Raw genomic sequence first — 24983 nt, forward strand, 5'->3', positions numbered from 1 at the left:
TCACTTTGTTTATATACCGTGTACTGTTTGTTAAAGTGTGAATTATCAAAATGTTGCGCTTATTCGCACTGTCTTTGTGCATTTTGACAGCGCACGCGCGGCGCTCAGCAAATGCTGATCTTTTAGAGGATTTGCTGAGAACCACCGATCTAGCTGAGAGATATTCTAATAATATTATAGAAGACGCGTTTCTTGATGCGGTAAGTGTTTATTGTTTACAAGCTGCTCGCCCCGTATCTGCTCGCCCCGTATCTGCTCGATTCTTTTTTAAGTGAAAATGGGATCGTCATTTTCGCCATAAAACGCTACGTAACAAATGATTTTTTGGAGAAAAATAATGATCAACTTCTGCTATGCCTTTCCTTATGTTTACGTTTCTTAGATGCTAAAATTAACTGTAAAATCCGGTAGCAAGAAAGGCTTATGTGTATGGTATTAACATGGAGTATTAATATTAAACATATATAACAGAGGCATTTTATTTATTTTATAAAATATCTTTTAAATTAGTGAAATAGTGGAACAAGTAAAAGGCGAGAGCAAAACATCAAAATATAATTACCCTTTATCGTTTAGGCTTTTCAGGCGAAATCTCTTCTTGTTCTTATCAAATGAGAGCTTGAAACATAATAGTGTAAGTTTTGAAGTGAAACTTCTTTAGGCGCGCTGAGAGTAAAATGTAAAGGTCGCGTCATGCGTAACGTCACGTCATGAAGTAAAGCGACGATTTTTGTATCTTTGAATCTTGCCAAAGAAGTTACACTTGTGACACGTGTGCTCGGCACTCACGCTTTTTATCAATGTTTTTTTTTCTTTTAAACGTTAAGAATTAAGTTTTAATTTACTTCATTCAAAGTCTTGAATTTGACTCATCCAAAACTACTGGGCCTGTAGACAAAGTAACAATTACAAAACGATAACGAAGTTAGAAATCGCAAAAATGTATGGGATTGACATACGCCGCGTTAGATCACGTGGTCTATCTAATGTCAATCCCATACATTTTTGCGATTTCTAACTTCGTTATCGTTTTGTAATTGTTACTTTGTCTAAGGCCCCTGGTTTGACAAAATAATATTTTTGCAAGTATTATCGCAAGTAGGTAATCAACAATAGAATTAAATATCGCAAAAATCGATCAATAACTATCAATGAATTGAAAACAACAATATAACCCTTATCAACATCTTTACGAATATTATATTTGAATAACAATTGAAGAAGATAATTTAATCTCATTAATAGAAAAAGATAATTTAATAGAAAAAGATAATTTAATCTCATTAATTATATAATTAAATCAGTATTATCTTATCTCAAAAGCGGATGCCCGTAACTTTAAAGAAATTTTTTTTTTTTCAATTTTTATTGACATTGATAACCTATTCCGGCATATATATATACTAAGGGCGTTTGTCCACTACAAGGAATTTTACGGTCCGGCATTCCGATTTTTTACGGTCCGGTATGGCACGCAATTAATCTAAATACTAGCTTGTGCACTATACGTAATTTTACTGTCCGACATTTTACTTTTCCCTATTCCGGATGGTTTTTTGAGTTTACGAGTCGCTGTAGGTATAATTGTTTTCGAGTGCCCACTTGCTTGGATTTTACTCTTTTGATTGCATATGCCAATTGAAAGCAAGCTCTTGTTTTACTTTCTTTTAGCTGGCAATGAGATTTGAGAAGTCGGTATTGTTATTTTATATACATTGACCAAGCATACCCTATATTTAGCATGACCTATAATTATTATCTAAGTAAGTGTTGGTAAGTTAAAGTTCAAGTGGGAATAGCTTTAGCTCCTCGTCACCGATTAAAATAAATAAGTGAAACACGCATTTTAAATCTCTTACGGAACTTTACTTTTTATTATAACGAAGTAATATAATATTTCACCTTCTATATTTTTACTCGTTTCTTGTAAAATGCAATAACAATCATTTATGATAGCATTATACCGCCATACTTCCTTGAACTGTACCGCACTGATCCGAGTAAAGACGGACAGGTGCACAAGCAATTCATCGGTTTTTTCATGCCACACCGGACCGTAAAAAATCGGAAAGCCGGACAGTAAAATTCCTTGTAGTGCACAAGCGCCCTAAGGCAAATTTTGTAAAAAAATTATACGGACCGTACCAATATGTGATCTCGTTTGAAAAAAACAAAGTATTGCACAGAAAAGTAAAATGTCGATTAATTGGAACTAACACTATCTTGGATCAATTTTCAATCCTTAATCTAAAAAGTATCCTTAACTTTTTAATTTAAATTTCATACAGAGCTGACGATACTAACACTCATTTATGAGTACCCTGAAAATTGTGACAATTTATTCTCATTTCTTGTTCTTCATCAACAGAATGGTCTTGCAAAGAAATACGGCTACCCATTCGAAGAGCATCCTGTAGTAACTGAAGATGGGTATATACTGGGCTTACACCGCATCCCACGTGGTCGAGATCAGAACAATGTGCCTGGACCCCGGCCTGCAGTTCTGGTGATGCATGGACTGTTTTCATCATCCGCTGACTTCATAATAATGGGACCTGGGACTGCTATGGGTGAGATTGTAATGTCTTGTAAATTTAAATTCATAGTTATTTAATATATCATTTTTTTCGTCTATCTGTAACAGCAATTAAATTCTGATAATAGAACTTCTAAAAGTGTTGAATACAGTGAATATTAAACAAACATTCCTACCTAATTTTGATGGATATTGTTATCAATATACTTCACTTGTCGAATTGCATAAACTTGATTTATTTTAACTGATAACATAACCTAGCCTAATGAAAACTGGTGAGTCAAAAGTTAACTGCGCTCTACAAATAGATCCTTACAAAGTTCTGAATTCATAAAGTTTTAATCCTATTCCGCAATTTCCATAAAATTTAATGTAGAAATGTTTATAAAGATCAGCGTTAATATTATGCACTATATTGCTAAACATTCTAAAACCTTCTTTTTTTTTACGCTGCAATAGGGGAGCGCTTGGCCACGATCTCGCCTGATGGTAAGCCGAGATGTGGCCTAAGATGGAGCGCGCTTCTCTAGAATGTACCTGTTCACTCTCCTCTTGAAGACCCCCATATTGTACTCAACGAAGAACTTCTTCTTATATTCCTTCTTTTATTTCCAGCATACATTCTCGCTGAAGCTGGTTACGATGTATGGCTAGGCAATGCTCGCGGAACCTACTATTCCCGCAAACACGTCTCCATCAACCCCAACGACAAACGAGGCATTTATTGGGACTTCTCTTGGGATGAAATCGGAAGCAGAGACTTACCAGCCATGATAGATTACATTCTGCATGCTACGGGAAACCCTGGTGTTCATTATATTGGCATATCACAGGGTACTACTACCTTCTTTACCATGGGTTCTCTTCGACCCGAATATAATTCAAAGATTATATCGATGCATGCGATGGCACCAGTCGCTTATCTAGCTCATAATAAGCAAAAATTATTCCACGTTTTGGCAAAGCATGGAAATACTTTGGAGGTTAGTTGATCGTTTTAAAATGTAGATAATAATGTCATTACATTTAATCGCGAAACAAGAAGTTTACAAAGGATTATCAGTCTAACAGATTATCAGATTTATGATAAAATAAAATAATTAAGAGTGTGCATTATTTAAGGTCATTAACTTATTATTATTCTTGTGATATAAAAGAATTCATCCCGATTTTGAAAATTATATGTTTAATTTTGTGATGTCTGGTATATTCGTTAATATTTTTAAGCTATTGCATAGCTTCTATCGTGGGCCTTGAGCGCGAGGACCGAATCCAGAAATTTAGTAACGAAATTTAGTAAATTCTTATTCTATTCTATTCTATTCTATTCTAAATACCTCACGCTCCCCACTCTGACGGGCGCGCAGGTGTGGCTTGAAGGCATAGCCTGCAATAGCTTTAGCGCGGTAGTCCCCGAATGCCACACGTCTTTTTTTATATTATACTTTAAAATAGTATTACAATTTAAAACTTTTTTTCAGACTATTATGGGCTTACTTGGTTTAAAGGAACTATTACCAAATAATGTATTAATGACGATATTGGGTTTTGCATTATGTAGTGATGATTCTCCCTTCCAACCGCTTTGCAGCGCTCTAATATTTGCTATTGCTGGATATAATCCGGCTCAACATAATGCTGTAAGTATTATCCCTAACTACATTATATCATCACCTAAGATTATATGTGACGATTATTTTTTGCGTTTCTAACTTTTTAACAGTTTTAAATAATATATTTTATTTAGAACTGTTAAAAATAGTTCATACATAAACGATGCATTCAAATTTACTACAATACTATAAAAAAATCCTTCTGTGTCACTTCATCTCAAAAACTTTGTAAAATCTCTATTTCCACTAATTTTAATATTATCTATAGATTATATTTGATGACACACTCTGATCTAACGCATTTCGATTCAATCCATACAGCAGAGTGTATTCAATCTTTTTTGAAGCTATAATATTATATAAGAAAGAAAGAAAGAAAGAAAATAAATTTATTGCAAAAAACACAGCCAAAACAACATTACAAAATTTATCTTAAGATTAGCAAACGGATACAGCCTCAGCAAAATGCTGCACAAAAACAGCGCTGATTTTCAGGCTGCACCGGCGGTTGAGGTCCGTCTTAATATTAAAAAATATATATATATATATATATATATATATAATTAAGCGTATCTACTTAAAATTAATACATAATGAAGTATATTAATATTAATAATAATAAATATAATAAATAGATGCATATATAACTTATGTTAGGGCAGAAACATATAAATATATATATATATATAATATAATAATATACGTATATTAAAAGGCGTATAATATGCCATATATATATATATATATACACATATACACACATATACATACATATACATATACACATACACATACATACATACACACATATACACGCATATACATATAGGTATATTAAGAAGAGCTGGAACGTCAACACATTTACACATTGCACATGTTAGGCCGGGAGATACTGACACAAAATTTCGGGTCATTTGTAACAGGATGGCGGTCTAGAGGGGTCTTAGTACGCAATGACAAAAAGAAAAATGATGGTCAGAACGCTGGTACCGGCGGACTAGTCGCGTGGGCGTTAGTCACACTCGTCGGATAAATAGCGAAAGTCCAACGATTTGTAACACAAAAATTTTAGAATTTACCGATAGCCCTTAAAAAAGATGTAGGCGGTAGTGTCATGCCATACAGTTACGATGTGACTTACAGTCCGCCATACCGACGTGAATGCGTTGATTTAAAAAAAAAACAATTCAACCATTTGTACCGGGCTCACTTTTGCACAGGTAACCATCGTCGTGCAGCCATTTACTAAAATCGCCATGCCATACTTTTCGGACGATTCCAAATGGTCGCCATACCGCGGAAAATCTGCAAATTTTTGAATTTTTTTTCTCGCCAAACGATTTGTACCACCCTACATTTTTTTTTCAACAACTCCTGAATGATTATAAATAGAAGTGTGATAATGCCATACCTGTGGGAGGTGGCGAATGTGTATAAGATTTTTTCTTATTGTAAGATTTTATTCGTAGTTTGAACGATTTGTAGCAGTATGGCACTAATTTTTCCCTCTATTAAAAGTATGGCAAATATAATAATGGTCACGTTGCATCATATACTTTCCAAAAATGCCGTACTGGTACAAATCGCCAATTCTTTTCATTTTTTTTTTACGTCTTGGCTTAAGTCTTACAATCATCCGCCCCATGTTTGCAATCTGCGATATTTTTTTCTAGGTAGAATTGTATACAAACAAACAGAATATAATGATCCCATACTGTAAAAAATTATTTTACGTATTGTACAGTCGTATTTTTAAAACGTGACGAATAAATTAATTTTCAAGTAAGGCAGCACTTTTTCCCCCTACTATAAGTATGGCAAATATAATAATGGTCACATTTTATCAAATACTCTCCAAAAATCCAAATGCAATACTGGTACAAATTGTTTGGTGAAAAAAAATTTTTTTTTGCAGATTTTCGGCGGTATGGTGGCCATTTGGAATCGTCCGAAAAGTATGGCATGGCGATTTTCGTAAATGTCTGCACGATGATGATTACCTGTGCAAAAGTTAGCCTGGTACAAATGTTTGAATTGTTTTTTTTTTAATCAACGCATCGCGTCGGTATGGGGGGCTGTAAGTTACACCGGAAAAGTATGGCATGACACTACCGCCTACATCTTTTTTATGGGCTATCGGTGAATTCTAAAATTTTTGTGTTACAAATTGTTTGACTTTCGCTATTTATCCGACGAGTTCGACTAACGCCCACGCGACTAGTCCACCGGTACCAGCGTTCTGAGTTCTGACCATCATTTTTCTTTTAGTCATTGCGTAATAAGACCTCTGTAGAACCGCCATTCTGTTACAAATGACCCGAAATTTTGTGTCAGTATCTCCCGGCCTATGTATGTGTCATATTTTGCAATTGTTTATAAATACAGGGTGATGTAATTGGTGTAGTACGAATATCTAAAAATCTATGAAGAATTTTGTGATACAGTAAATGGAAGAATTATAGACTATTTTACAGTATTTAATAAAATCATTTAATTTTTTGTTCATTTTCATTAGAAATGTCAATTTTTCTCACCAAGGTGGAAATTTGGATGATAAGGATCTTGTTAGAAAAATATAAATTTTGACTAAAATCGGCATTTTTTTTTCAAAAATCAAATTACTAATTAATAATCAGAGTTATCACATTATTAAAAAAAATAAGCCAAACTATACACAATTTTTACCTACTTGATGCAATCCTCAAAGATCATGGACATAGTGTATTGCGCCTTCCACCATACCATCCAGAACTCAACCCAATAGAGTTACTATGGGGCATAATTAAAGGGAAAGTAGCATCACAAAATGTGAACTTTAACTTGAAAACTGTGGAAGAATTATTTAGAAAGGAAGCAAATGCTATTAGTCTGGATATGTTTAGTGACGTTTGGAGAAAGGCGCGAGAACATGAGGAAAAATATATTCAATTAGAACCAAAAGTAGATAATTACACTGACTCATTTATAATAACATTAAGAAATTCCGACAACGAAACATCGAGTTCTTCGAGCGATGAAAGTTACAGTGAAGTAGAAGATTACGATTATGATTAAATAGATTCTTCTTCTTCTCTATAGATACTGCTTTCTGAATTGGTGGTAATTGTTAAAACTGTTAAACTGTTATGACGATTCAAAAGTGCTTCTAGAAGAAGTCTAATTGTATAAATGTTTGAGTTTGAGTTTAAAACCAATAGTGTGAAAATTATACAATAAACATGTAACACATATTTGTTAGCGCGTATTGGTAGGTATTACGTACTTACTACAAATATAATATTTCTTAGATATCTTTACTCGAACAAAGTCAGGAATTTAATTATTATTTGATAATTGAATGATTATTAATACTTTTATCCAATTGATTATTATTAGAATAAATAATTAACTTCATCAATTGATTTACTTTTAAATTATAATTTTACAGGTAAATTATGAAAGCTTTCATAAGTAATTATATTTGCATATATATATATATATATATATATATATATATATGAGTGAGAGAGAGTGTATGAGAGTGAGAGAGTATGAGTGAGTACTGTGAACATGCCAGCTTTCCCTAATTGACCGATACATAACATATACATATACAATAATACATCGCAGGAAAGTCAAAACAGTACTTTGAATACCGTTCTCATAGGCCATAGGTACCTATATCATCACCCCAAGATCAATAATTATAGAAAGGAAGCTATTGGGTTACGGCGCGCCAGTCTTCAATTTGCTTTTGTAACAGAATGTCTTTTAATTTTCTTTTGAATGTCAAGAAGGTATAATACTAGAGGTCCGCCCCGGCTTCGCCCGTGGTACATATTTCGCAATAAAAGGTAGCCTATGTCCTTTCTCGGGTATCAAAATATCTCCATACCAAATTTCATGCAAATTGGTTCAGTAGTTTAGGCGTGATTGAGTAACAGACAGACAGACAGAGTTACTTTCGCATTTATAATATTAAGTATGGATGTTTACAGACTATGCTACCTGCCAAGATTGGTCATGTCCCAGCTGGCGCCTCTCTACGACAATTAGTCCACTATGGACAGAGCATTACTGACAAAGACTTTAGAAGATACGACCACGGTGCTCTGAGAAATCTTTTGGAATATGGAACTTTAGCTCCTCCGAAATACCGTCTATCTCAAGTCACTGCTCCTGTATATTTACATTACTCAGTTAATGATCCGCTTGCTGAAATTGAGGACGTCCAAAGGTTGCATAGAGAATTGGGAGGTCCGGCCAAAATGTTACAAGTCCCAGATCCAACATTTACTCATCTGGATTTCATGTGGGGCATTGATGCGAAAACATTAGTATTTGATAGAGTTATTGAAATAATGAGACTGTATGATAATGACTTACAGAAATGAACATAAGGTTAAGGGAACCGGTGCTTGTTTAATTTATTTTATACATTGTATGTAATTACAACAATATATAATGTAAGTGTCAGAGTATATAATTATAAATAAGGAAATGTAGGGAAATGTATTTATAGAAAATTTTTGAACTTGCTCATCAATGACTGTAAAATCATCGCATCAATGTCGTTCCAAGGATCTCATCATTAACAATTTAAAAGATTATCCATTTGTATTAGGACAACATCTTGTGATGATTATGTTATTTATAATAAAACAATACAAACAGTTATCTTAGTTTCAATTTAATTTGAAAATTGTCAACATCCTTCATCATTATGTTATATTGTAGTCTTATCGGTCCACTGTATAAGTTCGGCGCTTGTAATATTTCAAAATGCATCACCAATGTAGCTATCATTGTTTTAAGGGACATCATTGCATACTTGTATCCTGAAAATAAATGTTATATTAATGACTTGGCTTGGTTGGACCCTGCCTTACAAGCCAGAGATCGTGGGTTCGATTCCTACCCAGGCAAATATTTGTGTGATGAATATAGATGTTTTCTCTGTGTTTGGGTGTTAATTATTATCTATACAAGTAATTTTTTAAAAATTATTTATTTATGTTTATCAGCCATCTGGTTTCCATAACACAAGCGAAAGCTTAGTATGGGATCAGATTGTGCCGTGTGTGAAAATTGTCCTGAAATATTTATTTATTATTTATTCTTAATATGTAGATTTGTTTGTGCGTCAGTATAAGTTACAGATTAAATGGATTTAGTTACTTTATCATTACTCACGTAAAAGAGATTATGTACTTAGCAATAATAAGTTAAAGACATCCGTTAAACGTATATTTTTATCAAATTGACGTTGTTGACTTGAAGATAATTGGAGTAAACAAATGAGTCAACTCAAAATTAGAGATTTCTGTATTCGATATGCGAGTACGAATGTATTCTTAATAATTTTTATCAAAAATGACTAGGACACAATATGGATATTTAACTGATACCAAACAACAAAACAAATTATCGCAATCAAGTAGTTAAAATCAGATAATCCCTATCAGAATATTAAGTTATACAATTCGTTAATAATTAATAGTTTATTTTGGCTAATTTTGAAGGACGGTATCGCGATTTTTTCCTTAAATGGCACAGTCCTTTATTTATTAATTAATAACAAATAAGAAAACGAAAGAAGAAATCAAAAAGATTTACTCCCTTAAATAATTAGTTCAAAATATAATCTTACCCAAACAACCTCTGGGCCCACAACTAAAAGGTATAAAAGCGGATTGTGTATAGTTTCCTGTGATAAAACGACCTGGATTGAATTCCTCCGCGTCCTCCCCCCAGTATTGAGGGTGACGATGCGCCCCCCATACACTTAGGAGTAAATTACTACCTTTTACTAAAGTTACTCCTGACGCTGAAATTTGAATTATAACTTGAGGAACATTTGAAAGCAAGAAACACCCGAATATTAGATAAAATAACAGTAGAAAAATATCTATTCCAATTAGTTTTACTAGATACTAAGTTGTATATACTCATTATTATTTTCAAGATTTAAAAATGTTATCGCTTTCTAGCTGTTTAACTTACACTTTTTAAAAATAATTAGCGCATTGCGCATTCAATTTGAAAGAATTCTGCAGACTTTTGAAATTATGATAATGATCGAAACTGATACTGAACTTATTGATATTAGTTAGGTAATCTTTGATTCGTGATATGAATGATGAATAATTACTACTGGACTTGGTCAAGTAACACCATTTGTATTAAAGGGAATATAATACAAATTTTTAAAGAATATAAAAAATTAGACCACGAGGCGGGACTCGAACCCGCATCCTTTCACGCCAATCCGGGGCAGATGCTTGACCAATTCAGCCAGTCGTGACCCGCCAGAGCGATCGAATTCATTCTATTCTTTCAGTTTTATATGTTTAGAGGACACACCGCGTATATAATAATATTTATATTGAGATACTTACGTAAAGTTATATCTTTGTGAACTGCTCTCACAACGATGGGCACTGGTGGATACAATCTTAATGTTTCTTTTATCACAGCTTCTAAATACTTCAAATGTGCTAAATCACTCACTACAATTGGCCTGTTATTTTCGCCTATAACTGTCCTGATTCTGAAAATGTTAAACGTGTAATTTGTCATTTTTAATGGTTTTAACACAGCTTTTATTCTTTCGCTTCGATCTATTTAATGTTATTAACCCTTAAAGCTTTTCTGTCACTTTTTTAGTACATGTACTTATTGCCGTGTAAATCTTGAACGTTCCAAAAAATCTAGAAAATTGACTACGTTGGAGAAAGAACGATAACAATCCTTTATTTTTCTCCTATATGCCAATTATAGAGAACATTTGATTCGTGTGCTAGGTGACTGTTGAATTTAGGGATTCCCGGAATTAGTGATGGTTTGTGTTTCTGGTCAATAATAGCTTTAATGAAATAGTTTCCATGTTTGATTTCTATTGATTTAACTTTCAGGTGAGATAAACTGTTGTTTTTGCTCTAAAGATTATGAAATATTCAAATAATTCTATGACAAAATATTTGAAATATAGCTGGTCCGTTTTTTGGGACAGTGCCGTAGATACAGGTAACTAAGAACCCATTGACATGTCCCAAGAAACGGACGTTGCCATGATTCGTACTTTAATAAAAAATCACTTTTATGGGATTTTCTTGCCTAAGAGTCTTTAATTATATTATGTAGAATTATTTTTAATTAAGTTCAAAATGACGAATATAATCTAAGATCAGTTAAATCTGTTGGGTCTACAATAGAACCGGGAGTTCCTCGACCTTCACATGCATTTCGTCTAAATGCCCTAATCATCGGCCAAATATCACTTCACATTTTAGAAAAACCATTATTATTTGCATTAAATGAAACCAAAGGTTGCTTGACACGAAATAATAAATGTTATTTAACATTACACACAACTAAATAGTGTGATCGAGCTCGGGAGGGCTCAATTATCATTTGTTAGGTATTTAGTTAAAATTGAAGAATTTTTTGTTATAATAGATAGTGAAAGTACTGTGTTACAATAAAACAATAAAATACTACTTGAAATTGTTTTCAATTGGTTATATTAAGTGAATTTAATTTTTTTTCATTCTTATTTTATAAGCTGTATGTGACAGCGTTGTCCGTTTTTTGAGACAGCAATGAAGATGGGGTTCTTGGCAAAGGCCGTTTTAACGGACATCCTGAAAAACCTACTTACAGAAAATTTGTTTTATTTTTTTCTCTACTATAGTATTTTTTAATCAATATCTATCACTAAAACCAATTCAGGTCATATCTGGGTACATTATTTCAGGGCTTGCCGTGTTAAGGGTTAAAGACCCCTTTCAATAAACGACTAGATTTACAACACCTTTGACCACGATAATCACAAAGAGATACTAGGTTTTATTAACAAATTTCGTAAAATAGTCTTGTAAGGATGCAAAATTCATAGTTGCATAAGTTTCCTAGTCCTATAGCGGCCTCTGCGTATGTATCTAACCAATCTTGAATTATATTTTCTACAACACCAGACCTGTTAAAACTACGAAAACCAATACGTACTCCTCATACACTTTCTTCTGCACTTCTGGATATTTCGACAGCATTACAGCTGTGAAAGAAGCTCCCACAGCAGAAGTGTCGGTAGCAGCCAGAACTAGAACCAGCATCTCTTCGATCAACATTCTTGTTGATGTATCATCAGCTGTTTGGAGAAGCATTTCCAGGATATTATAATTTGACTCTGTAAAAATATGTTCACATGATATTAGACGATATACCGGAAAGATCTAACAATTATTAAAGAAAATGCAATTTCCAAAAAAAAACATATTTGTGACAAACATTCAAAATAAAAATTAAGCAACATATTTTAATGGGGATAATGTTGAAGAAAATACACATTTAAAAATAATGCCTTAGATCCTAACTGTAAAATTATTGTCTGTCTCTTCTTCACGCCTCAACCACTGATTCGACAAGCCCACGGGAGAAGACACTAGAACTGTGCGGGTTTTTCTATGACACTATCACAATTCAAAGAAAAACTATAATATAATCTTCTCTATATATAAAAATGTATCCCTATTTACCATGGTCACGGCATCACGCATGAGGGGTATGACCGATTTTGATAATTATTTTTTTTATAATATTCCTTGAAGTACGAGGATGGTTCTTATGGAGAGAAAACGTAAACATGTACCACGGGCGAAGCCGGGGCGGACCGCTAGTATAATATAAAATCGATTTATAGTATAATATTATGTAATGCTCTTGAGTTTGAATCATGCTTATCACGTGGGATTGCCATTATAGTGGTTTTAATTACAGTTACATTGTTTGGCTTTTTATTTGTCGTCTAGACAAGGTTCACACGACCTCTTGTTTACGCACATTTCGAAGAAATATTTTACAGAGAGACCATGAACGAATTGCCTGTTAATAGGAAATAATTTTGGTAGCATGTGTATGAAAAAAATGATTCACAAAAGAAAATATAAAAAGCAACGAATTTATAAAAGCTTCTAAAACCAATGAGATAGTCAAGCAATACATACTTACGTTCAATATCTGTCTGTCTTTTATTCTGCATACTTAATCGTTTTTTTTCCACCACCTATAAAACAGAGGACTATTATTATGCCATTATTTTCTTTTATATTCTCCTGTGGGTTTTATGATTCAAACTTTAAACCAATGCATGTGATCTCGTTAGATACAATAATAACTAATTACCTAGTATTTTCTAGTGTTTTATTTACGTGAGTACTATACATTTATAAATTAAAGACTTTTTAACAGATTTTAAACGCGAATTATTCATAACATTATTGACGAGACGTATAACATCTCAGTCTCCCCGTGACCACGCTCGCTGTAAAGTGTTCAAAACGTCGGGAAAATAATATAATGAATAAATCGCGTTTAAAATCCGTTCAAAAAATCTTTAATTACTAGACTGATAATTTTTTTTTATTGGTAAGTAATAAGGAAGCGCTTGACCACAATCTCGCCTGATGTTGAGATGAGATGTGGTCTAAGATGGATCGCGCTTCCCTAGAAGGTACCTATTCACTCTACGCTTGAAGAATTACATATTCAATTAATTTTATAAGCTATTTTTAGATATTTGTGACCTTTTTATTTCACAGTTAAAACGAAACGAAACGGCCATCGAAGTGACCTTTAAATTTTTACACGATTGACATGATTGTAACTATTACACAATCAAAAGTTAATAATATATTTACTTAAAAGTGCATGGCTCCTTACTGGTTATATTCCTAACTAGCTGTTCCCCGCGGTTTCACCCGCATTGCTCCGCTCCTGTTGGTCTTAGCGTGATGATATATAGCCTATAGCCTTCCTCGAACTGTCCGGACGACTACTGGTCTACTGGTCCGATTTGAAAGAATTTTTCAAATCGGACCAGTAGTTCCCGAGATTAGCGCGTTCAAACAAACAAACAAACAAACTCTTCAGCTTTATAATATTAGTATAGATGTAAGTAAAAGATTAGTACTTACACAAAATTTTCTCATGTCACCATCTCAAATAGTACCAATATTTTTTGGTACTATTGGAGATGGTGACTAAGCACTAAGTATTAAGCCGCGTGCACCGACATCAAACCTATTTAATAAATAGCACATCTAAATAATATGTAGTAATTAATAATATCAACTCTTTTTTATTTTTTACTTTTCCGTTTTTGAAGTCGGTTGTTTTTAACGTAGTTATTTTCATGTACCTTATATGCCAGCCACACACTCGACGAGTGATATGGGATAGCGAGGAAAGTAGGCAGAGGCCTAATGTGGCCACGTTACTCGTCATACCACTCGTCGTGCTCATGGTCCTGCTCACTGCTCCTACAATAATTATACTTATACACTTACATCAGTAATAAATTGGTTTACAGTTGCACCGTATTTTTTAAGTTTCTTGCAGTCTGGATGCAGTCTGTAAATAGCCCCAGGGTACAGCCAGGGTTTAAACATTCGTCTTGACCCGATTACAGTATATTCTTCAAACGCTTGACGAAACTCTTCGTGTTTTTGTATTTTTTTATCCAATTGAATTCCTAGTGCTGTTTCTGGAATAATAATAATTGAAAATTTATAAACCAATTTGTTATTCGCATTATTAATTTTATTATTTAGTACATATTATAAATTTCTACAAATTAAAGATCAATTTAAAAATCGCAAAAAATATTCAAACAACATATTTTTATAAAATATTTTTCGGGTTCTGTATCGCATTATTTACATGGCTAATTCTTTGACAAGTGACAAGAACCGAGAGGAGTCCTTGGTTCGATCCCGATGGAGACGAAGAAAAAAAGTCTCGGTCTTGCATGATTGTTCCCTTCTTGTTCCGACAATAAAGTCGATTAGTGAAACAGATATATTATGAATTATTACTAGCTTTCCGCTCGCGGCTTCGCCCGCGTTTTCAAAGAAAAACCCGCAAATTTACTGTTTCCGTGTTAATCCAAGTTACTCTCTATATGAGCGCTTAATTTCATTGTAATCGGTTGAGTAGTATTTGCGTGAAAGAGTAACAAACATACACACATACATCCATCCTGACAAACTTTCGCATTTATAATATCCCCCATACATAGCCCCATACACAGGATACACAGGATTTCACTAACTTTTAATTACGCAAATCTGTAATTAGATCCTGTTTCATAATCTAATAATTTATAATAATGGAGATTTTTTAAAATGATAAGCAGATCATTAACTGTGAGAAGGAATGGAAAATATTGTTATTATTAACTTAGTGTTTTTGAAAACATCTCAAACCAAAAAAAATATAATTGCACAAGACATTTGTAAAATACATTGTATTAATATGCAAATGAATTTAAAATTAATTAATTTGCGTGCACGGTTTTGAACCGTTTTATATAAAACATCACTATAATGCATACTAATATTATAAACTAGCGACCCGCCCCGGCTTCGCACGGGTGTAATGCTGATACTAAATACACTACAGAAAAACTGTGAACGTTGTAATGTAAAAACATAGAGCCCGCTCCGGCTTCGCACGCAGCACGGGTATAAATTAATATATAGCCAGGCGGCCGGCCGGTACCGCCGCAAACGCTACGTCCCGCAATTTTTAAATCTGTAATATCTTCGAAAATATTCACTTAAATCATACGGTGTAATGGGCCATATAGATCTATATTAAATGAACAATGTATTCAAGGTATTTAATTGCTTAAGGATTAATGCTGTATTGGTTAAAATCGCATCGAAAATTAGCCATTATTTGTCGTAAAAAGTAAATGACAAAAAAAGTTATTGTGGGTTATCCACAAGAGATAGACATATACCATCGCGGACTTTTCTGTAGACCTTTTCAATGTGTATAATACTTAGTACATTATTTTGATAAAACTCGTAGGGTTCAGCCTGCGTTTGCAATGTAAGCGGAAAAAATGTAATTTTTTACGACATCACATTAGAAACCTCAAAAATAACAGTACTTCTCCACTATTTAATGGATGTTATTAAGTATACATATAAACCTTCCTCTTGAATCACTCTATCTATTAAACCGCATCAAAATCCGTTGCGTAGTTTCAAAGATTTAAGCGTACAAAGGGACGGACATAGGGACAGAGAAAGCGACTTTGTTTTATACTATGTAGTGATGATGCGAAAGTAACTCTGTCTGTCTGTCTGTTACTCAATCACGCGGCACGCCTAAACTACAGAACCAATTTTCATGAAATTTGGTATGGAGATATTTTGATACCCGACAAAGGACATAGGCTACTTTTTATCCCGGGAAAATGACACAATCCCGGAAATCCCACGGGAACGGGAACTATGCGGGTTTTTCTTTGACTGCGCGGGCGAAGCCGCGGGCGGAAACCAAGTATAGTATATAACAAAGTCCATTTTTCACCAGATTTCCACCGTCTGTATGTATGCTTATAGATCTTTAAATTAACGCCTGTTGTGTTATTTTTGGTGTTTTTTCTTTATCAATAGGAATGTTTAGATATACCTATAATTTGTCAAGTTTCAGACTAAACCGTGGGCGGAAAGTTACTTTATAATAATATCAACACATTTCGTAGTAGTTATGTTCAAAGTCTTTTGTATCGCTCATTTGAAAACTCTGCCTGCCCAATACACGCAGGCAGAGTTTTGCTTCAGAGAAATTTTACGCCATTCTCCCATTGCGATACGCACAGGCGATTCAAGTATCCTGCAAGTCTCGGAGACTAGACGTCGCCGCGGAATATCTCACATACATTGTACCGGTCGCGGTAGCGTAGTGTGCGAGCCTACATACAAATGTATGTGAGATACTCCGCGGCGACTGGTCTCCGAGACTTGCAGGATACTTGAATCGCCTGTGCGTATCGTAATGGGAGAATGGCCTTAACGTGATGACGCGTGAGTTTAGTCGTGACACTCGTGAGATCGTTCGCGTTGTTGTAAATTTACTTATTATGAAATTTTTCACTATCGCATTTCGTGCGTTATCTTACCACAAACAGTATCCAATGTGTACGTAGTAAAGAATGGCCAGACGGAGAAAGCTTCCCTGCCAGCAACGGACTGCAAATTCTGCGCCAAGATCATACTTTGCTTCGAGAATTCTTTGACGAAGTTTGATAGATTCTTCTGCCCAAACATCGGCGCCAGTAGCTTTCGACGGGGTCGCCAGATGTTTACTGCATATTCAATGGTTTAATTATTAATTAAAAATACATATATTATGACCAATGACTCTATTATACTAGTAGACGCGGCATACGCCAACATCATTGCACTAAAAAACAGCGTAATTAATACATACCTACTTACTAACGCATTATCACCAATACAGTTGTTCTCTCTTTCACTCTCACGCACGAGACATAATACATGTCTCACTCATATACTTCGTAATAACAACTGCCGATTAAAATATAAAAAGAACGTCCAGCCACGACGCTGAATGGTGCGTGACTAAGTGAAACTCGGGCACTTAGCTGAGTTTTTTCTTGCCAAAATAGAGAGCGGGTAACGTATCTAGCTTTTTTATGTACCATAGTATATGACAGACTAATTTGTATTTTTATAAAAGGTCTAAGCTTATCTTTACAAAAAATATACCGGCCGAATTGAGTACCTCCTCCTTTTTTTGAAGTCGGTTAAAAACAGATATTCAAAAGCTTTATAAAAGAGAAAATTTTAAGGAATATAAATAATCGATCACGAGGCGGGATAGTCATAGTACTTACATGATACATCTATCTATAAAAATTACATTTGCATTTTTTATAATATTCAAATTGTAAAGGTAAAAACGACCAATTTATCACTATTATCAACATCATCTTTTTTTCCCACTGAACACAGTTCACATAATCAATTTACTTATTTAATTTCATTGTTTTATCATGACGTACTAAATGCTTTATTGTACATTGATTTGACAATAATAAAAAAGAGCATGTGTGCCGTACACACGTGTCAGAAGTGAAACTTCTTTAGCAAGATTCAAAGATACCAAAATCGTCGCCTTACTCCATGACGTGACGGTATTGTCATGACGCGACCTTGAAATTATACTCTCAACGCGATTAAAGAAGTTTTACTTTTAAAAAAAATTTAAGAAAAATTGATCATACATGGCGCCATCAAAGAGCCATCTCCGAGAAGCTTCCGCGAAAATCTATACAGCATTGGTGGTTTGCTTAGAAATTCCTTTGATAAGATGTCAATGGCTTCTGCATCAACTACCACTGAAAGATAACAAAAAAATTGGTTGTCTGTAAAGTCGGTTTACTGACGATAGTTGAACGTGACAACGTCTTAAGGCCGATTGTGCTTCTTTGTCGCTCGTTCCGCGCTCTCGCTTGCACTTCAAGCCTGGAACGCATCAGAGCGAGGTAACGCTGCAGGAGTCATGTTTTTTCGTGCGTGCAGCCGGCTTTATCGAATTATAAGACGTTGTCACGTCAAAACATTAGCAAGTATTAAGACATTAGCATCTCGCAAAATGCGTCATCTAAACATGTTGATTTTGAAAACAAAAGAGATATATTTTGTATAGCCCAAAAATGGTTTTGGGCTAAACAAATATCTGTCCATAAAAACTTATTTATTTTTCAAACTAGATTATAACTAAGTAAAGATATATAAAATATGTACTACCTATATCTATAATTATTTTTACCTGTATAGAATTCAAATGCCAACCTCATATTAGATACATTGGTTGCATTCTTCATTGCATCGTAGGATACTTTTTTTATCGCTGTCATTCGATCTGAAATAAAGTAGAGTTAAGGTAATATAATATTAAATTATTATAGTACAAAAAACTCGACCAGTGACTCAAAATTCGACCTTTTCCGGCTAAATACCCTCACCTGTCATCGAAACTTAACTTCCACGAATTGCATTAAAAATGTCGAAAATGTGTAATTGTGATTTGAAATAATTTATGTTCCACGTGTTACACCATAAGAAGACCGCGTGGGTGAACTGTCGTCATTCAATGAACGCGGTCATTCAATCAAATAGCAAATTCAACCAGATGACGGAGACATAGATAAAAGTTCGACGACATGCCAATCCGCATTTGGCCAGCGTGGTGGATTATGGCTTGTACCATCATAGGAGGCCCGTGTCTCTGCAGTGGGAACGTATATGGGCTGATGGTGATGATGATGATCCCGTATCTATACTAATATTATAAAGAGGAAAAGTTTGTAAGTATGTATGTATGTATGTATGTATGTATGTATGGTTTTCACGCAAAAACTACTGGACCGATTTCAAAAATTCTTTCACCATTAGAAAGCTGCATCTTTACTGAGCAACATAGGCTATATTGCATTTTCAAAAAAATTAGAGATCCTTACCAAAAATGCAATAATGTAACCCAAGGTGTAAAAAAATCCTCAATAAAAAATCTGTCATCGCGTGCGCTGCGGAATCTATTGAAGATAGAACAAAAAAATGTTCTACGGTATTATAGAATGGATCAATATCTACAAGAAAGTCCGCGATACCATATGTCCATCTTCAGTAGTTATGTTACTACAACAACTTTTTTACGTTTTCAAAGTAGATAGAAGTGCCGACAGTAATCAAACCATGTTATCGATACACATATATTAATCCTTATCCCATTAAATGATGTTTTATTATAGACTGTTTCAATACCAGCAAAATACTTTTTAAATGAAAAGAATTGGATATTCCATTCAAAAGATATAACGAATTTTTAAAAGTGTCAATCTACAGAAAATAGTAGGTATACTGTTCGAGCAAGCCGTAGTGCGGGGGTCATGGAGGAATTCTACCAATATGCGTCTTGACGGAAGTCGGAACACAGTGGGGTTTTGGTCGGTAGGAATCCGACATAACCCACGGCCCCTCCCCCGGAGGCCGTGGGTATCTATGAAAGATTTCCCCACTAAAACAAAAAAAAAAAGGCCGTAGTGCGGGACGGGGTAAAGGTGATTATCATGTGATTAAAAATTAAACCTATAGTCCGACCTATAGTAGACTTTTCACTGTAACGATATCGCTATCTATGCGGATGAAACCGCAGGGCATTGCTAGTGTAATATAATAAACTAGCGAATTTTTTTTTACGCTAGTCACAAATGTGCCAACCATAAAGCGTTAACACACACATTTGCAGACTCTACAGTGTGACTGTCAAAACGATAATTTTGTATGGAGTGTCCGGGGTGTGACGCTGCATACATTAATAATTTTAATCAAAATATTCACACCATTACGAAAATTTACAATGATAACTATGACGCATTTGGACACTAATCAACTAGGTACATTTAGATTTGATAAAGAGTCAAAAATATGATTATTACACAACTAGGTATGTTCTGAGAATGTTTTGTTCAACATAAAAATTCTCTAGCTTCGTTTTGCTACACAATAGTGATAATAATAGTTTCACAAGAGATCAGATTTAATCACAATTCTTAGTACTTCTTTAAGGCCCATTGCACATGGCGTATTTTAAACGCGCAGGCGACGTGCGTATTAGGAACGCGTCTCAGACGTATACGCTGATTGTTGCGTTTGCATTGACGATACCAGCGCGTGCATAAAGCGCGTAGAAATGATCAGAGTAGAGACAGGGGAAACACGCGCTCACTGCGTCGCCCGGACCCGAGCCTTTAAATGGGTCTATCCAATGGATTCGTTTTTTTATGTCTTTTTTTTTAAGGAAGTACTAAAGCCAGCGTTGCTTACGCTAGCTCTGTGTTGGCTCAACTGTCTGACTGGGGGAGTCTCTGGCCAAAACGCAAAGGCGCATTCGAAACAAACGCACGTTTCATGATCGCTCCGTGTGCCTAGGTTACCAGAAAAAGCTCGTATACGCTCGTCATCTGCGCGTCACATGCGCGTATAAAATACGCCGTGTGCTATGAGCCTTATAAAAAGATTTCATACAAGGTACAATATTTATCGCAAATCATTGTGTAATATTAAATTGAGGATAATACTGTAACCAGAATTATAAGGTACAGCCTTAAAAATTGTTTTGACTGTAACGTAAGGGTCAATGAATATAATTGTAAGTACTACATTTTTAAGCAATAATTTTGAAGTTTTTACGATTTTTATGCTCACAACCACTTTCGAAATATGTTCGTCATGTAGCTTACTTTTATGTTTACACTAGCTTTCCGCCCGTGGCTTCGCTCGCTTTGTCTAAAACCTAATAAATTATAATATACTAAAACCTTCCTCTTCAATAACTCTATCTATTAAAAAAAACCGCATTAAAATCTTGCAATACATATGTTTTACTTTGCTTCTAAAGTAATGTAAAACTTACAATATTTAGGTATTGTTACACTTATATTATATGTATAGATAAAAATCTAAATAATTGAACGAGCTTATCTCTGGAACTATTGGCTCAAATTTAAAGTTGTTTTTGCTTGAGATTGTTTATTTAACGAGGATGGCTATAATATATTTTATATGCGATTTAAAGCAGAGCGATGATAAATATTCTAATCATAGGAAATGCTATTTCTTTTAAGGGGAAACAAAATTGGGTGAATTAATTTTAGTATATTATACGTCAAAATGTTAAATTAATTTTCATGTCTTCAGGACATGAGTATTGCATTAAAAGCCGAGTCATTTTTCTGAGTACAAAAAACTGTTGATTTTAAAATTAACAAGTATCTTAACACGTTCGCGGACAGTAACGACCACCGGCGTCTAGACAGCTAAAAGTGATACGACAGTACGTCTGTCGACGTATCAGTTTTTACTTGCATAAAATCAGTACGCCAAACGACGAGCGATTTTTCATACTATCATAAAGAACGGCATGTTGTACTGTCATCACAGGTATAATTACGACTTTTGTACTGTCACTGCATTATTTACAAAAATTCGCCAAAGGAAGGTACTTCCACGCATACATTCATATTTTTTTACCCCTCTCCCCGCGCACACTACGCCCGTGGGCGTCATGTTTGCATACGGTTAGTCGAGTACTGCGCCGCTGCGGTGATCCCGCGTGCCGCGTGTGAATTGTTGTTTAGAAATTGAGTATTTTGTTTCCAACGTAATTTAATTGTTTTACTCATACTGGATGTACTAATTCAAGTCTAGTTGCTTATGTAAACAACATATTTATGTTGCTATTGTTTGTTGTGAACACGATTTTGTTGAACTAAATTTGTAACGAATATTTTTGCAAAATATGGCTTCTCGAGACTCGTTCGAAAAAGAACAAAAACGTCTTCAAGACCTGTTTGATGCAGCGTCTACCCCTGAATCGAGTCCATACCCATTTGCTGATGATGGTGACTATGAATCTGACGCTGAGTACTTACGACGTTTACGCCTATATCCGTTCTGTCATATCATATGGTTTTTTAACCATGTGTTGTAACACTACGCCCCTGGGCAATGTATGAAAAAAAGTAGTGCCTCAGTAGCTGCAACCTGTAAACCAGTACTGTCCGCGAACGTGTTAAAGTCTAATCAAAAGGCTTTACAAAAGATGCATTAGTACATTAATGTTAAAAAAAATATCAAGAAAGGATGGTTATAAACTGTTTAAAAAGGTTGTTATTTTTAAGCTCATTATTTTTTTTTATCAGCCCTACACTTCAAAATCGTATATATTTTTCCGAATTAATGAAACAATGCTTGTCATTAATATTTATTAACTAGCTTTTACCCGCGGCTTCGCTCGCGTTAAGAAGTATTAATATTAATTAGGTATATTTTTGCGGCTTTGGTACTTTTGTTTAGCGTATGTAAAAACTTAACAAAGTCTAAGCCCAATCGGTATAAAATTGACATAGTTTCATACAAACTTTCATCCCTTATTTAATCCCCTTGGGGGTAGAATTGATCCAAATCCTTTCTAAGGGGATACCTACCTGCATGCCAAATTTCAGCCCGATCCGTCCAGTGGTTTGGGCTGTGCATTGATAGATCACTATATTAGTCACCATTGAGTTTTATATAATATATAGATTAAGAAGATTAAAGGTATAAATTTTCGAAAATCTTTTCTTATCTATCATGATCTATCTACATGCCCAATTTCATGCAAATACATCAAAGGAATAAAAAGTTTCATGCAAACTTCTATCCCCTATTTTACCCCTTTAGGGGATGAATTTTCTAAAATCCTTTCTTAGGGGACGCCTACGTTATGACATCTACCTGCATGCCAAATTTCAGCCCGATACGTCCAGTGGTTTGGGCTGTGCGTTGATAGATCACTATATCAGTCACCTTTGAGTTTTATATATATAGATGATTAATCAATTGATAATACAATCCTCTAAAACTAAGGGAACTGTTAAGAACGCATTTTAAAGGATGCAGTCATTTAAAATGCGTTCTTATATCTATCATAATTTACTATATTATATCTATAATTTATTTCGTTCACCAAAGCTTTTAATCTTTTAATTTTGACCAATTGCTAATTATAAATATTTCAGGACGCTTTTCACACACGGCACGATCTGATCCCATAATAAGCTTTCGCTTGTGTTATGCAAATGGCTGATAATCATACATAGATCATTTTTAAATAAATACTTATATAAATAATTCACACCCAGACACAGAGCATCATTCATCATACAAATATTTGCCCTGGGTGGGAATCGAACCCACTACCTCTGGCTTGGAAGGCAGGGTCACTACCAACTAAGCCAACCGATCAGTCAAAATTATCACAGCTTATTTTCATAAAAATTACTAATATTTATTTCTATAATAATTCATTTTATATAATAAATATAACTCACCCTCATTAGACCCAATGAACATATAAGAATGGCCAATCACAGGTAAAGAAATAAAACTGCTTTTAAGCTGTCTCGACGCGGCCACCACTCGACGAATCTTCCATAATTCCAATATATACCACAATATACATAAAATAATTATTATTTGCCACAACATATTATTTAAAAATATATTAACACTTATTTAAAAATGTGTTAAAAAAATCAAAATATAAATTATTTACTCGAACGAGCTTTACGTGTACCTCTTTCAATGTCTTATACTTATTTAGTCTGACAATTTGTTACCTACCTATATATTGTATGTATGTAGGATTCAGATGTAGTATAGAAAAACACCGCTGTATATTTTTACAAATTAGAAATATATGCAATAAAGAGCTTCATTTTATTCAATACTTACATTAATTAGTTGTCATTTTTCAATGCACGGACGGATTAGGAAAATAATCGTTTTTTCTATATAGTTCGTCAAAAAATTGCAAGCTTTTAGATAAAAATTATCTAATGAGAAAAGAGAAAAAATAGGGTAAAGTAAATAAAAAAAAAACAATAAACATGCTACATACGTAGGTATCTTTGATCATAAGTAACCAGCCGGTTAAAATAATTATAATCAGTTCTGAACAAAATACTCGTAAGTTAAATTTACAATTTATTCATTGAATTGTATAGTCGGGCTGCATATGCTACCGTATACAGTAAAGTACGTACTCACTACTCAATACTAATTATTTTTTATTACATGTTTTTTTTTTTTCAATAATATTAATTATTTGTTGGAAATATACCTCGTTACGCATATTTAATAAAAAATATATGAATTTTAAGTTAGACTGTTTAAGTTGTTAGCAGTTAGACTGTTGCAGTTGGTGTAAAAAAATTGTATTTTTGAACAGTATGTACCTATTTATTATTTTCAATTTCGAATGTATATTTTTATTTATATTATATTAAATGTATAAAAACTACAATAATATTGAAAACGTTGGATCCTAAAAGTATAAGGATTCCGTTTTTTCTAGTAAAGAAACACAAAATTGTCTGCGATTTTCTACGGTATCTTTTCAATTTTTTGTTGGGCCTAAGAAAATCTGTCACT

The 24983-nt window shown here is 34.0% G+C and overlaps 2 protein-coding genes across 2 annotated transcripts; one reads left to right on the forward strand and one right to left on the reverse strand.

The window, feature by feature from the left end:
- Positions 1-8735, forward strand: LOC149484903 (lipase 3-like). Its single transcript, XM_089701146.1, has 5 exons — positions 1-200; positions 2369-2570; positions 3152-3519; positions 4018-4176; positions 8127-8735. The coding sequence occupies exons 1-5, from the start codon at positions 51-53 to the stop codon at positions 8520-8522; spliced, it is 1275 nt and encodes a 424-aa protein (XP_089557272.1). The 5' UTR covers positions 1-50; the 3' UTR covers positions 8523-8735.
- On the reverse strand, positions 8722-24095 carry LOC149484904 (cytochrome P450 4d2-like). The gene is made up of 10 exons (XM_089701145.1): positions 23882-24095; positions 18778-18870; positions 18230-18343; positions 17102-17287; positions 14475-14671; positions 13138-13192; positions 12136-12316; positions 10527-10678; positions 9779-9955; positions 8722-8966 (listed from the first exon to the last, which is right to left on the reverse strand). The coding sequence occupies exons 1-10, from the start codon at positions 24036-24038 to the stop codon at positions 8803-8805; spliced, it is 1476 nt and encodes a 491-aa protein (XP_089557271.1). The 5' UTR covers positions 24039-24095; the 3' UTR covers positions 8722-8802.
- Positions 24096-24983: the final 888 nt, after the last annotated feature.

This window comes from Colias philodice, chromosome 11 (genome assembly GCF_061535455.1).
Source record: "Colias philodice isolate Cphi_HAF_F1 chromosome 11, ilColPhil1 Martin Lab GWU primary, whole genome shotgun sequence".
NCBI classification, from domain to species: Eukaryota; Metazoa; Arthropoda; class Insecta; order Lepidoptera; family Pieridae; genus Colias; species Colias philodice.

Bases quoted from the DNA above. Each gene is read 5' to 3' on its own strand.
- LOC149484903 (XM_089701146.1), top strand. From the start codon at position 51: ATGTTGCGCTTATTCGCACTGTCTTTGTGCATTTTGACAGCGCACGCG. The intron at 2,571-3,151 runs GTGAGATTGTAA...TTTTATTTCCAG, and splicing joins GGGACCTGGGACTGCTATGG to CATACATTCTCGCTGAAGCT. The intron at 3,520-4,017 runs GTTAGTTGATCG...ACTTTTTTTCAG, and splicing joins AGCATGGAAATACTTTGGAG to ACTATTATGGGCTTACTTGG.
- LOC149484904 (XM_089701145.1), bottom strand. From the start codon at position 24,038: ATGTTGTGGCAAATAATAATTATTTTATGTATATTGTGGTATATATTG. The intron at 14,672-17,101 runs GTAAGATAACGC...TTATTATTCCAG, and splicing joins CACATTGGATACTGTTTGTG to AAACAGCACTAGGAATTCAA. The intron at 9,956-10,526 runs GTAAGTATCTCA...TTCAAATTTCAG, and splicing joins TCACAAAGATATAACTTTAC to CGTCAGGAGTAACTTTAGTA.